The sequence below is a fragment of the Fusarium oxysporum genome, chromosome VIII, assembly GCF_013085055.1.
Source record: "Fusarium oxysporum Fo47 chromosome VIII, complete sequence".
Lineage (NCBI taxonomy): Eukaryota > Fungi > Ascomycota > Sordariomycetes > Hypocreales > Nectriaceae > Fusarium > Fusarium oxysporum.
This window is the reverse complement of record NC_072847.1, coordinates 827,141-841,427: the sequence shown is the minus strand read 5'-3', so window position 1 is coordinate 841,427 and position 14,287 is coordinate 827,141. Positions and strand designations below refer to the sequence as shown.

General features: G+C 48.6%; 7 protein-coding genes across 7 annotated transcripts; 3 read left to right on the top strand and 4 right to left on the bottom strand.

Annotated features, from left to right (window-relative positions):
- Positions 1-218: 218 nt before the first annotated feature.
- Positions 219-1,135, bottom strand: FOBCDRAFT_187273 (uncharacterized protein; the record flags this gene model as incomplete). Its single annotated transcript, XM_031188993.3, has 1 exon — positions 219-1,135. One exon carries the CDS (start codon positions 1,133-1,135, stop codon positions 275-277), a length of 861 nt encoding a protein of 286 aa, XP_031036258.2. The 3' UTR covers positions 219-274.
- A 201-nt stretch (positions 1,136-1,336) lies between these two features.
- Positions 1,337-4,467, top strand: FOBCDRAFT_252088 (histone acetylation protein-domain-containing protein; the record flags this gene model as incomplete). The annotated part of the gene is made up of 4 exons (XM_059610989.1): positions 1,337-1,390; positions 1,508-2,487; positions 2,688-2,719; positions 2,854-4,467. 4 exons carry the CDS (start codon positions 1,337-1,339, stop codon positions 4,407-4,409), a joined length of 2,622 nt encoding a protein of 873 aa, XP_059465582.1. The 3' UTR covers positions 4,410-4,467.
- FOBCDRAFT_165718 (uncharacterized protein) lies at positions 4,468-8,969 on the bottom strand. Its single transcript, XM_031188997.3, has 12 exons — positions 8,421-8,969; positions 8,010-8,374; positions 7,550-7,968; positions 7,425-7,506; positions 7,102-7,381; positions 6,946-7,061; positions 6,717-6,896; positions 6,595-6,671; positions 6,310-6,550; positions 6,090-6,226; positions 5,306-5,707; positions 4,468-5,262 (listed from the first exon to the last, which is right to left on the bottom strand). The coding sequence occupies exons 1-12, from the start codon at positions 8,481-8,483 to the stop codon at positions 4,532-4,534; spliced, it is 3,093 nt and encodes a 1,030-aa protein (XP_031036262.3). The 5' UTR covers positions 8,484-8,969; the 3' UTR covers positions 4,468-4,531.
- Positions 8,966-9,695, top strand: FOBCDRAFT_228874 (Alb1-domain-containing protein). The gene is made up of 2 exons (XM_031188998.3): positions 8,966-9,009; positions 9,055-9,695. The coding sequence occupies exons 1-2, from the start codon at positions 8,994-8,996 to the stop codon at positions 9,549-9,551; spliced, it is 513 nt and encodes a 170-aa protein (XP_031036263.2). The 5' UTR covers positions 8,966-8,993; the 3' UTR covers positions 9,552-9,695.
- On the bottom strand, positions 9,689-10,648 carry FOBCDRAFT_321756 (uncharacterized protein; the record flags this gene model as incomplete). The annotated part of the gene is made up of 1 exon (XM_031188999.3): positions 9,689-10,648. Exon 1 carries the CDS (start codon positions 10,562-10,564, stop codon positions 9,689-9,691), a length of 876 nt encoding a protein of 291 aa, XP_031036264.2. The 5' UTR covers positions 10,565-10,648.
- Positions 10,649-10,781: 133 nt separating this feature from the next.
- FOBCDRAFT_46681 (endopeptidase catalytic subunit IMP1) lies at positions 10,782-11,562 on the top strand. The gene is made up of 2 exons (XM_031189006.3): positions 10,782-11,156; positions 11,199-11,562. The coding sequence occupies exons 1-2, from the start codon at positions 10,827-10,829 to the stop codon at positions 11,373-11,375; spliced, it is 507 nt and encodes a 168-aa protein (XP_031036271.1). The 5' UTR covers positions 10,782-10,826; the 3' UTR covers positions 11,376-11,562.
- On the bottom strand, positions 11,563-14,079 carry FOBCDRAFT_46678 (armadillo-type protein). Its single transcript, XM_031189003.3, has 7 exons — positions 13,678-14,079; positions 13,547-13,632; positions 13,379-13,499; positions 13,223-13,336; positions 12,932-13,177; positions 12,127-12,876; positions 11,563-12,081 (listed from the first exon to the last, which is right to left on the bottom strand). The coding sequence occupies exons 1-7, from the start codon at positions 13,706-13,708 to the stop codon at positions 11,750-11,752; spliced, it is 1,680 nt and encodes a 559-aa protein (XP_031036268.1). The 5' UTR covers positions 13,709-14,079; the 3' UTR covers positions 11,563-11,749.
- Positions 14,080-14,287: the final 208 nt, after the last annotated feature.

The following is a 14,287-nucleotide window of genomic DNA, read 5'->3' as shown; positions in this document are numbered from 1 at the left end:
TTTTCTTCGTTATTCTGGTGATGCTGAAAGCACTTGGTCACTGGTAGATGATGGATATTGATAAAAATGGATGAGTGAAAAGGTATGGGAAAAGGTATGGGAAAGCAGCGGCTTGGAAAAGTGAACCAACCTTCCTTATCATACCTTAAGATCGCCTGGTCCTCTAGTCTTCAATTCACTGAAGCTTAACTCTCTCAAAACGCACCCTGTAGTATATTCTATCTCGTTCCGCTCCCGTGAAACTAAAAGGTCCAGGTTGACACATCGTAGTCACTTAGACCACCAATCCAATAGTAAACTTCTCCCATGACTCCTTAATCTTATCCTTCGCCGCCTTGAGCTCCTCAACATCCCACATACACTCGACAAACCTCCCACTTAGAAACTTGGCCTCATCACTCGCAGCCCAAACAGCAAAGTCACTCGGAAGTGACACATCCTCTGGAACAAGTCCATAGTCCTTGACGACGTCCACAAGAGGTCGAGTAATAGCCGTATCCATGATAAGTCCGGGGTGAAACTGTATAACGATCTTACCTCGGTTCTCATTGGCGTACCATTCAAACACTTTATAAGCTCCAAGCTTTGATCCGCGATAGGCTGAGAATCCAGGCATAAACTCTGTGTACATTGCGCTTGTGGATACGTGGATGACTTTGGCTCCGGGAGTGGCGAGAGGATCGAATGCACGCAAGAGGTTAAAGTTTCCTTTGATGTTAATCTCAAAGGTAAGCCACCAATCGACAGGATCTGCCACGGTGACATGCTCAGTCTTGGGCATGTATCCAGCGTTTGCGATGAGAATATCGATCTTTCCGTTGATTGCAGTGGTGTAAGCTTCGAGGACAGACCGAGTTGATTCAGCGTCGACAATGTTGACTGTATAAGTCCAGACTCTAGTTTCAGGGTAGTTTTTTTCGATGTAGGCTTTGTTTTCGAAGAGTGTCTTTTCTGTTCGACCAAGAAGAGCCAGGTTGGTGATGCCTGATTCTGCAAATGACCTGGCAATGCTGGCACCAATACCAGAGCCACCTCCTGTGATTACAGCATTCTTCCCCTTGGTGGAGAGCTCAGGACGAAGAGGAGAGATGGATGGGTATGAAGTTTTGTGAAGGGTGTTGACTGGAGATGCCATTTTGGTGACGTTCAACTGAGTGATGAGACGAATGAATGAGAGCGATTGCATTTCTTTTCTCCTACTTTCTCCTACACTATATACACATTCTTGAACCCAGAATCCTTCAGCATCTTTGTGAATATGCTCACTGAGGCATCGTGAGTTCAACGTTGAGTTGCGTTACACATTATTCATGCGCTGACGCCTCACCCTTGCTACATGACTACCCCACCAGCCACCATAACGCCTCATAACGTTATCAATCCTCTCTTGGTAAGTCAGCAACGTTATTCCTCCAACATCGTCATCACACTCCCCATGCCATTGAAATGTCACCTCCGGGCAATGGAGATAATTCTGATGTATGTGGATCTCATAATTACCAAGCAGAAATTTCCGAACTACGAAACACCAACTGACATGCATGAACAGCCAAAGCGGGAGCGCAGCAGAGTTGCACAGCGCGAGTATCGCAAAAGACATGCCTCAAAGTTCAACACCCTCAAAGATGAGAATCAGAGATTGAGAAATGCTCTGAAAAGAGTTGAGAAGGTCGCGCTGAAGCGTGGTGGAAAGGACCAGGAACTCGAGGCGGCGCTGGCTGAAGCGAGAGAAACTCTTGGAGAAGAGAGCGACAGTCGAGCTTTGACAACTTCTGGCTCAATAGATACTGACCCAATCTCTGCTGAGAGATTATCATATCTTTCAGGGTTTTTGTCGTCGGATATTATGATCCATGCTCAATCGCTTGGACAAAACACCGCGCCTCCTCGTCTAAGTCTAGAGCAGCAACTCTGGACTAACACGGACAGATTGGCCCGTATTTTTGAAGCGCCATCAGATGCAGGCAAATATCTCGGCGATGGTCTTTACACATTTGCAGGAACGTTGTACTGGGCGTGCACAAGAAATACGGTATCGCTATGGGAGACATACAAGCTCAATATGCTCGGTAAACCTGGACTCCCAGCCCAAAACCCCATGGACCGATTATTCAACCACTCAAAGCACTTGAACGATCGAAGATTCCTGCTTTCACTCGCACTGGCTCGCCTAGAGTACAAGCACAAAGGCTTCATCGATCTTCCACGTGCAGGAACCGAAATGGTGTGGAAATCAGTGTTGCCTGATCTACGACGAAAAATGGAACAAGAACTAGTCGAGAAAGGACAGGGGCCCGAATGGTGGAAGACTCCAGGGGAGGTTGAGAACCATTTGCGGAAGTATCTCGAACCAGCTGAGATTGACGAGTTACAGGCTCTCGTGGAGGGGAGAGGGTCAGAGGAGGTTTTGACCAAGTATAAGCCTTTGGTTGAGATGATGATTGCTGAATTTGTCTGTTTTCCGGATGGGCCGAGATGGAATCTTTTGTATGTTGCTATGGCTGTTGGAAGTTGGAGGAGTGATCATCCGAAACCTTCAGAGTTAGTGCAAGATTTGAGTGCGAGCGTTTAGAGCGAATTTTATGAGCGACATGAATTATATTCCTATTCTAATTGGTTTCTGTTAACTGAGACGATATTATTATGCTAAAGTCCTTACAAGACAGATCTAAGCTGAATAATCCCAGATCCATGGATGCCGACGGTCGGGACCTGGCAGGTATCACAGACTCCACTGGACCCTTGCGTTCGAACCCCTGTAGATCAGCGCCCCACCGCTGCCCCAGCGACCACCCCAACTTATACCAAACAATCAATCCCAGCTTCAACATCCATCAGCAACCATCATGACAGACAACGGTCTAAAATCACGTCTGGCCTCTGTCCTCCCAAAAGGCCACGACTTTACAATCCTCCATATCTCAACACCCCCCACAAAGACCGATCCTCTGTACTCCCCACCACCAAACGAACGGCCCGAGCGAACGTATTGCGAAAACCATTTCCTCGCTGTTTCAATCGATGCAGACGGCAAGCAGGTTTTAGTGTTGGGAGTCGAAGTCTTCATCTATACGACTGCTCGATCGACTACGTTGTTCGTTTCAAAGGCTGATTCAACGGGCTATCTTACGCTTCTCAATCTCCCCAAGGGAACACCGAGTCCTATTCGTGAGATATGCGCCACATTTGTTGGATTCCTTGTTGAGAAGAGGAAGAGGAAGGATGTACAATTCATCGTCAATTTATTCGCTCGCGCGCAAGACCAATATCTATTTCCTGGAAGTGTCGACAATACGGGGAAACATGTCCTCGATGACCGCGGTCTTATCAAATGGTGGTGTCGTGTGCTCGATCCCTTACTCGGACCTGCGCCAAAGTCGGTAGAAGCACCATGGAAGAGTTCAAAAGGATACATCGTCGTGCCGGGATTGGAGCCAAATGAAATTCGAGCGATGACACCTCGAAGAACAGACGGTGCTTGGGAGTTTACACATCCGCTTGAACGGATATCACATTATTATCGAGAATTTGACTGGGTACCTCCACGATGTCTGATCCCACACTTTCCTGACGATCCCAAATCACGATTCCGAGATGAGCTTGATGAGGAGGCTGCAAGCTCGCAAGCAATGAAGACACAAGGCAGCTGGAAGAGTGTCAAGACTCTGGATATGTTTTGGGAAATGATGGCTTTCCGACAAGAATGCTCCAGCGGTCGCATGACGGGATTTATCTGGCTAGTCTTTGACGACAAGGAACCAGAACCAGCAGCAAACGAGTCTTTCCCATCGACAAATCCGCTGTCAACACCAAAGGCTCAGCGAATTACTCAAATAACACCCACCACAACACCTCGAAAACTCTTCCCCAGCAAGAATCAGCCAGAGACCAAGACAAAGAAGAAGAAGAAGAAGCAGAAGAAAAAACTCACAGGTCCCATCATTCCTCGAAAACCCCAAATCAAGCGGGCCAAACACAATTATCTGCTTGATCGTCCTGCAATTACGGCGTACTACTCATGGACACCTGAAGGCCGTGGTGAGAAGATTGTCGACGAGGCAACCTATAAGCGTATTGTAGAGTTGCTACTGCACCTTGACTTTGCTACCCTCAACAAAGCGGTTGGTAGTACACGCCGCTGGCTGAGTGAAGGCGGAGGTGGTGGTAAATGGGGTGTTGTTGTATCTGGTACGCGCGAGACGCCAACTCAAACGGCACATGGCCGCGAGAATGGTGTAAACAATCTCACGGGTCTTGTCAAGAGGAAGCGAACCGACTCGACTGTTGATGAGTCTCAAAACAAGGTTAATGTCCTTGGAGCCGGACTCGTCAAGAAGAAGCCAAAAGAAGAGTCCAAGGTTGTAAATGTACTTTCCACTGGTCTGATTAGGAAGAAGCCCAAGGAGTAAGCGTTTGTATAATTAGCATTGGGTATTGTTAAGCCGGAGTTGGTATATGTATTGGTTAAGGTAATCGTTATCATGATTCTATGCTACCTGCTTCTATCCTCTATTCACGCCTGTCCATTGTGCTACTTCTTGAGAAACTCTAGATTCACAGGAGTAATGGCCTCTCCGCCGCTGAGAACAGCCATGATGTTTCTCATGCTCAGCTCTTCAAAACCCTTGTGGGTGTCGACCGTCCCACCAGCATTATGGCATGTCACCAACACACGACCCTGCTTAGCAAGCTCCAACAGCTCAGGATGTATCTTTGGCTCGTTTGCGTGAACATCAAGAGCCGCGCTTGACAGTGTACCATCTCGGAGGGCTGCAACCAGTGCCTCTTCGTCAACAAGACTTCCTCGTGCAATGTTGACAAACCGCGATCCACGTTTGAAGGATGGCAGAGCCTTCGAGTCGATCAGAGTGCCTTCACCAGCTGGTGTGCAGAGAACAACGCAGTCGCATCGACCAAGTAGACTCCCAAGCGTCTCATGGTGAGTAGCTCGTACAGGAGCAACGACAGCAGCAGGCTTGGGAAGCACATCATAGTAGTGAATGTCCATACCAAATCCATGTCGGGCACGAGCAGCGATTTGCTGGCCAATGTTGCCAAATCCAATGATTCCTAGAGCCTGATCCCGAAGGTTGTACGACTGCATTGTAGCATCACGATGGTTTTCCTTGAAGGCCTCCTCGTCCCCGGACATGGCGGATGAGATGCACCATGGGAGAACCCGGAATGTTGAAATGATCCCAACAATGGCAAAGTCAGCCACAGCTTCAGCAGCCGCGAGGCCAGAATTGCAGTAGATGATTCCTTGCCAGTTAGCGAATGTCTGCAGGCAGTTGTGTCAACTCACCTCGTTCTCCCAATAGCTTCGTATCAGCCCAGTCAAAGCCAGCACCTGCACTTGCAAACACCTTGACACTCTGTGGCAGCAGACTAATCAACTCTTGGTCCCATTTTCCCATTTCACCTCCAGTTCCCCAAAATGGTCGAAATATGGCATCAAAATCACCCCATCTCTTTTCTTTGAGGGCTTTGATGAACTCTGGCCGTTGCCGCTCTTCAGTTGGCGGTCTGATAACCTCACACTGAATGCTGAAACGGAGATATGTTTCAGGATTGTATTTGACAGGGTCTCCAATATGAAGAACCCGGGGTTTTGAGGATGTCATGGATGACCGTATTGACAGAGATCCTTGAGAAATGAAGGGAAGTTGAGGAGCAGGAGATGTAGCTCGCGGTGTAGAAGCTGGTACTGGTGTATTTGTTGGTTCCGCCATTTTGATGGTTGACTGTCTTATAAGAACAAAGTATGAGAGAGAGTACAATAGATTGCCCAAAATGTTAGGTAGTCAGATATGTGTGCCTGATCAGATCAATGCGTCTCAGTAAGTGGAGCGATCGATAACACTCAGCCGCACGCTCACCTCCACTCGCCTTGTCTGGTTCGACAGCCCCCACGGCAGTGATACCCCAGTCTCCGGCCCGTGAGCTTGACGATGACCCCTGTCAAATGACGGTTCCGAGCCGGATGAGCCCCGGTTTATGTTTCGATGTGGAGCTGTTTGCATCAAATCACTAACAAGAAATCGAGTCCAGGTGAATGTATCCAATTTGGTTCATAGGAGGTACCATACATATCCAAATGGGAGCCTGCATAAGCCGGTACCGGGATACACAAATACCGGTAACTATCATCCGGGGCCCCAATCTCGTATCCACCAGAACATCGTGGGGAAATTTATTGCATGTTTTCGTGTGGGGAGATCTCATACTGACAGCCTTGCATTCAGGGCAGAGTGGTGGTGGAAGTACGGCATGGCGTGACTTTGGGGGAGGCACTTCTGACTGGCTTACAGCTCGTCCGACACATTCTGACCCGATAGGGGAGCTTGTACTTGATTGTTGCCATGATCCGACTTCTTGACTGGAAACGTGAACCGTCCGACGTCGACCTTGGTGGGAAGATGCCCTGCCTCTAGAGTCTTTTTGATCAATTGAATGGCCCATTTGTCATTTCCGTGGACGAGAACCGATATGCAAACTGGCTGATACTCTGTCATTCCAGAAATGTCAGACTCATAGGGTACCTGGGTGACTGGTTTTGTTAGTAGCTACTGAAAGCCAATACACTCAACTTACATGGAAACGATAACAGGGAAGCCCCCAATATCGGCGCCAGTGTTGTAGAGTCGATGCCTTTGTAGATGGTTGGTGGACTAATATGCTGTCAGCCAAGCACCACTGGAAGGAAATGTACATACGCCACAGGATCGTTCCGATGTTCAACTTGGGATTTTCCACATGGAAGGATCACGACTGCGTCTCCCTTGGCATTGAGGGTAGAAGTGCGCATGATGTTCTCACGGAACCATTTTCGGTATACTCCAAGACGTTCTGTATCTTGGCGGTTTTCTTCCTCCGTCACCGACTTGCATTCGTTCCTGGGAGGTCAGCTGGGTTTAACGACTGCGCAACGTATAACGGTCATACCAGAAGAATTGCGGCGTAGCCTCGACGAACGGCTTCTTGTCGAACTTTTGCTTATATTCATCTCGAAAAGTGTCAAAGGAATGGTAGTAATCATAACACCATGACAGGAAAGGTGCCTAATCTGTCAGTCAAGTCTTTTTGTTGGAGCCGACTAACCTTTTGCATGTATGCTTGCATTCCCTCATTCGACGCTTCAGATGGGGGGCTTTTCTCCCAAATCTTGCCCACATTGATGTACTCAACTTTCGTGTCCAACAGATCCTGTAGAATCGACACGAAAGTCGCAATGGCTGTTTTCTGTGACTTTTCGGGTGACGACAAGTCATCTGGTACGATTATCCTCGCGGAGGAAGCTTCAGAAGCCCCGGCCTTCGCATTTGCCGTGAAATCGAGGAGTCCCTTGAGGCTTCGACTAAAGATTCGAGTTTTGTCAAACCTAGGGTGGTCAGCGTAGCTCAACGGTAGATCATAGTGCTCACTTTGATGCCGCAAATATGTCCGCTGATAGGTTTTCAGGCTGACTCAAAGAGTATATACCACCCTCGGACATCACTCTACCATCTGTACACGGTCAGTCTTGGCTTCTCGCAGTGACCTGACTTACCGTCGACACCAATGCTGTAGTCAATCCATGAGTGCCCAGCCGAGGCAGCAGCAGCGCCAACTGAACCACCCTCCATCCGGTAATACCCATCACCTCTTGCACTCCAAGGAGCTTGTTGATCAACCCATTCTGCACCTGCACCAAGATGCGATATCTTCGTTTTTCCGACGATGATGGCTCCTTGGTCAATCAGGCTCTGTGCATACTTAGCTGTAGAACTCGAGGCATTTCTGTAAAGAGATTTCCATGCGCGACTGGAAAAGGTTGTATAGGTTCCTTTCAAGGATATCGTGTCGCTTATAGAAACACGGACACCAGACAAAGGCTTCTTGGCAGAAGGTTGAGGGTGGTAAAGTCTTGATGGCACAGGGACTGTAACTGAGTCCCCGTAAATAGACGAAGAAGTCAGGGGTTGGAACCTGTATGGTCAGCTACGACTTGCACGGGAGATACAACATACTCGTCTGGTTGGTTCAGATCATCAGGTATTACACCAGAAGTGAAAGCTCCGAATTCATCATCATACAGCCGCCAGGCTTGGTAAAGGTTCGGGCCGTAGAGAAAGTAGGGGCCGGATGGTAACTCAGAAAAGCCATCTAGAGCCTTGATTTGATCCATATGATAGATCTGTCGCGTGTCGACTTGGACTTGACTACTATTGTCTCCGCTCTTCTCGACAAGAATGGAACCAAAGTCGGGAACAAATACATCATCAATTGAATCGAACAGCTGTAGAATTCCTTCGAGATCGCCAAAGATTTCCTCGGTTGACAGGAGCGTGATTGGAATCAGAGCATCAGGGTTGATGGTTTCTTGAATCGTTCCCTAGACGCGTCAGTACCTCGCTGGCTTTGGTATCATAAAAACACACAAGCTTTAAAGGATGTATCAGATATTGCAGTCCTGCAACGAAACAGGTCGTGATGGGAAGCATTGCTAATGCGTCTGCTGGAGACGGCGGTCGAACGTTGGCAAGTAACGAACGCTAGACAGACACTTGCATATTCACGGCCACGGGGTCTTATTGAATGATTGGATCGCGTAAATTGAGCTTGCGTACTTTTAGGTTCGGCCGTAGGTGAAAGATTGATAAACTGAGATGATGCTGGTGCACAAGGGAAGTTGAGACATTCATGGGGTACAAGTGCAAGAGCGTCCAATAACCCAACACGGTAGTGCGAGGTTCTTTCTATTCCAGTATTCAAGCACAATTTTCCGCAGATACTCATCATTCAGGCAATTTGTTTACTTCAAGAGGCTCTCAAATGTGTATAGGCAGTATGTTTGACATAAATTGCCATCCACGCTTTTCCAAGATGCCTGGCTCTGTCCCGGTCGGTGAGCTCGGTGAGTCTCGGTGAGCTTATCTTTGTGGGGTATCAAAATTTCCATCCCCCACCAAGCAGAAGTTGCAGATTCAACATCATACTCATACACCAACAAAATGGCGAAAAAGAAGGGTACGTCCTCTGTTCCCCCGCTGCACTCCAATCTAACATGTTCAGCACCCTCAATCCACTCCCGCGCCGCTCGTCGCGCAACAGACATCGACATCGACACCGACAAGTCTCTAAAAGAAATCAAGCCTCCCCGCGATGCCACCCAACGTCCCTCCGTTCTAGCGGCGCACCACTCCGCTGGTATCACCAAGAAGGCCAAGCGCGGTCGCAAAGAGAAGATGTCTGCCAAAGCTAGGAAACGTCATGAGAAGGGCCTCGAGATGGCTGCTGCTGTTGTGGAGCGTACCAAGAGTAAGGTCGAGAAGAGTAAAGGTCGAGGGAGGAATATTCAGCAGAGAAGTAAAAATTGGGATGAGATTAACAAGGCTGCTGAAGAGGCTGATGGTGCGGAGAGTGCGGAGAGTGATGCCGAGGTGAAGGGGCGTGGAGTCGATATGGACGAGGATATGGATGTTGCGGACGAGGCCTTGCCGTCTGCAGAGGTCACCACTCCTGCGGCGGTACCTCTACCCGCAGACGAGGATGGTGATGAGATCCTTTAGTTCTTGGGACTGGACTTTGGAGTTTGGTGTCTAAAATGGGCTCAATATCCGGGAGACGACAACCGGACTGATGACTTTCTTTATTCGGCTATAGACTTGACTGGCAGATACCCAGTAGATTATGTTATATCAAGCATTTACGCGTCCTTTTGAGCATCTGCGTCTTGTGATTCCTCTTCCGCCTGTGGCTTTGCACGGGCCTGTTTTATGATCCCCTCGAGGTAAATCCTCATCGTCTTTCCAACCTCTCCATCTCTTGGCTTGTACTCTCTTGATCCTAGTTGCTCGACAAGCTTGTTCACCTTGGTGTAGACTTCCTCTGCAGTATCCTCAGACGTTCGTCTCTTCTGTCCCTTCTTCTTGAATCCAAGGATGAGTTCAACCTTCATTCCCTTGCTGAGGAATCCAACCAGCTGCTGTGTCTTGACCCCAAGGTCATGCTCACTGATGGCCCAGCTCATCTCAACTTCTTTGGTCTTGGGTGTGGTCTGTTTGGACAAACGGCGACGTTGGGTTAATTCACGCTGGCGCTCGTATTCTTCTCTCTTGTTGACAATCTTGCAAATAGCATACTGAGTTGGCTTGTCCTTCTTTGGATCACCTGGGATGTAGGGTGTCACCATGCGAAGGGAGTCTGTCTCGGGCAGTCGACTCAAAACGTTTTTCGTGAGAAGAGGTCCATCGAACACACCATTATCGAGAACCATGATCTTTGGGTCCTTGATCTCGAAATCTTGGGGGAGGCGATCGCGACCAGACTTTTCAAACTCCTCTTGGGTAGTGTATCGTCGATCGAAACTTCGGTCTTGGCCCTCATCAGCGAAAGGATCTGTCTCAATTTCATCTTCGCGTTTCTTCGATTTACGGGCTCTTAATTGTGATGCGGAGAAGGAACGGTTCTGTATAGGTAGGGCTCTCGGAGGTTGGAACTGTCGTGTGAGGAGAGCTTCATGTTGAACAAAGACCCTGTAGAGGGCTCGACGGGAACTTTGAAGGCATGCAAAGCTGTTCATTTTGGCAGAGCCTTGAAAGGAGTGTCTATCGCGCCGTAAAAGAGTGTAGACAGTCGACAATGGCTTGTTGATGCAATGACTGATCTATCGTCTTCAATGGTGGGCGGTTGATTTTGGCAGAAACGTCACTGTGGGGTTGTTGGCAACTCTGTCCAATCAGGTGCTCTTGAACCCTTTCAACGGCTGATTCAACACCAAGCTCCCGCTCTGGTGATGGATTTGTGTAATACGACTCAACTCCAGCCCGTCAGGGCACTTCACGATGGCTTCGTTTCATTTCGCCCGCCGTCCTGTGCGTACAACAGTATCTTTCCTCAAGGCCGCCTGTCTCGTACACCTTGGAATCACATACGGCTATACCATCAGCCCAGCTCAAGGCCCTTCAATGCTTCCAACATTCACAGTCGATGGTGATTGGATTCTATGTGATCACACGCGTCGATATGGTCGCGGTGTCTCTGTTGGTGACTTGGTTGTCTACCGCATCCCAATCTTCAACAATCAGTGGGGAGTGAAACGAGTAACAGGCATGCCAGGGGACTATGTCTCTGTTGGAACGCCAGGAGAGCAAGGAGAAGAGTTAATGATACAGGTACTTATTCCATCCTCGTCGCTAGCCATACTAACTTCTCAGATCCCCGAAGGGCATTGCTGGATTTCAGGAGACAATCTTCCAGCATCAAGAGATTCACGACATTTTGGCCCATTACCACTAGCTCTCATCTCTGGCACTACAATAGCCAAAATATTACCATGGAACGAACGTCAATGGATGAAAAATGGACTACAAAAGGCTGAAGAGCTAGACTAATCACGAGCAATCTAATGTAAATATGTATCATCTCTTATCTGGGTATAGGAACTTACACCTCTCGTCTAATTACATCTGCTCTCCCCAAATCAACTGCCCAGTAAGTGCTCTAGCGATATCTGCCACATGAATTCATCAAACAAAGAGAAAGAATACCATCCTTCAATGCAGCGCATAGCCCTCTCGTACACCGTCAAACACCATTGTTATAAGAACAATTCTTGAAAGCCCAGGACAGGCGATGCAATCCGTATAAAGAGATAACCCCTGAAAACCAAACATCATTCTTAGAATGTTACATGACGCCAAACACCATATCACCCAACACCCCATACGCTTCCGCTTTTGAGATGAATAGAGTCCACGAATGTAAGTTAGCCCTCGATGTGAGCCTTGGACATGCTCTGTCCCAAGAGTTCCAGGCAACGTTGAGCTAGGTTGACAACTTCACCCTCATCCTCATCCTCGAATTCATTGTCGGTTTCAATTTGTCGATTTGCAATGCTTCGAATGTGCTCGATGATGTCCTCCGCCTTTCCAATGAGGCCAATAAGAGTCTTGTCCTCGGATTCGAAGAGCTGGAGAAGGGTCCAGACGGCGATGTGCTGGAAGGTAGCATCCCCAGACTGCAGGAATCGGCAGAGGTATCCGTGAATTCCACCTTGGGGTTCGGTCCAGTTTTGTACAAAGATCGAGTAGTCACCAACTGCTTTTGTTAGCTTGTGTTTGAATGGCGGTGAAGTTGACTCACCTTTAGAGGAAAGGTTGCCTAGGGCAGCAGCACTGTTGCCTTGGACTTCAATGCTTGGCGAATGGGTAAGAGGAATGAGAACACCGCAGACTCCAAGGTTCAAGAGATGAGACTTGAGATCATCACTCAAGGCCAGAACGGCAATAGCAGCGGTCATCTCGGACTGGACAGTGATGGGCACATCAAGAACCAATTGCTTGCACTTTTGCACGGCACCGGCATCCAGGACAAGAGCTTTGTTTCGATCGGAACTGGCGGCAAGATTTCGAAGGGTCGAGATGGCATGGCACTGAATCTCTTCATTGTCGGTAGATCCAAGTAGGTCGACGAGTGGCTTGAGGAAGTTGGTTTCAATAATTGGTGACTCGTTCAGAGGATGGATAGAGATGTTTCGTATACAGGCGACAGCAGAAAGGATGAGCGGTAGATAAGAAGATTGGAGGAGTCGGAGAAGAGGGTGCAGCCCATTGGCGCGAACGATATCGAGCTGATACTTTTCGTCGGAAGCGAGGTTGCGGAGGGCGAGGGCAGCTTGGCATTGAACCTTGGGCGAAGTCGAGTCCATGAGGTTGACAAGAGATTGGACCAATTTGGGTTCGCTTTGAGCCAGCTTTCGTCGATTGCTGGCATCAACGGCGATATTGCTGAGAGCTGTGGTGCAGTAGTATTGAACGTCGACATCGGGAGAAGAAAGAAGCTGAACAAGGACGGGAATAGCTCCAGCATTTACCAGTTGTTGCCGGTTCTCATCTACTTTTATTAGCATTGCCATTGCCGTTGCCATTGCCATATAGACCAAACATACCAGAGTGTGTCATGTTTAGCAGAGCGCCAGTAGCGTTCCGCTGAACCCGCATATCCCGAGACTTGGCCAACCTTGTCAGAGGACCAAGGGCTCCGGAGCGAGCAATCTTTGCTTTATTCTCCTCATGTGTAGCCAAGTTCGTGATACATCCCACAGCATTGCACTGGACTTCAACATTGGGGGACATCATCTGGCGGATTAGAGGTGTTAAACCACCGAGTTGCACAATGAGAACCTTGTTCTCGGCTACAATACGTCAGTGACTGCAAATGTTGGCTTCAGTGTACATACTGTCAACAGCCAGGTTTCCGAGTGCAGCACTGGCAGCTCGCTGAACTTCGATATCGGGGCTCTGGAGAAGGAATAGAATAGGTTCAAGGGTATCGCGGTCAACCTCTCGGACATCTACATTGTTAGACCAGTCGGAAACTCGGGTCTCTTTCGTACCTCGTTCAGTAATCTCAGCAAAAGTCAAGCTAGCACTTCGTTGAAGATCTATGTTTTCCGAAAAGACCAAGGTGCTCAGAGCACGTAGAGGTTCGCCAGAGAAGAAGTCGGTCTCGCCGCGCTATCATAAAGTTAGTAACAATCCTAACAAGATGGAAGAGTATGTACATTTTCGAGATACTGGAGAAGGTCGGCTACAGCTTCTCGTTCGCTATCGGCGAGGACGGGTTCATACAAGCCATCGCGGGCTCGACCTATTGCTGTCAGATGTATACGGCGACGGATAATAGCATGCATACCTCCGCAGCACGAGGAGCTGCAGATACCCATGGCAAACAATAGCACAAAGGCTTGATGGAAGAAGTACGTTGAACGACGGTGAATGAAAGTCGGTCTCGATTTTGATGCAGTATCGGTCAAGGCTCGGTTGTTGACGAACGGTCATCCACTTGTCGGCAACGTCACAACAGGGATCCAGATTCGAATTATTATTATCGGGCTCGGTTGTCGGGTGAAAGAAGCTACAAAACAAAACCTCTATCGGGCAAGGTAAATGACTGACTACCACAGAAGCCAATCACTGGCACGAGACAGCGTCAAGATCGCGGTGTAGAAGGGAAAATTAGTTGGCGATTGCCCAGGTGAGAGATGAATCCGAGGGGGAGTTTATCCTAGCCTCACAGTTGGTTGGCGAGGGAAAGAATGGGGATTGAGACGCGCGCCAGGAAGAAGCAAGGTGAGCGCCGTAGGTCGGGTAGGACCTTCTACAGAGCTCAAACCTAAGCTGCCTGAGGTAAGTAAAGCGTGAGCTAAAGGCAAGAACGGATGAATTGGGGAAGCTACTTCCAGATACATTGGCGGCCACTATCTATACACATCAGATGAGGTAACTGCAGGGGATGTCGAGGT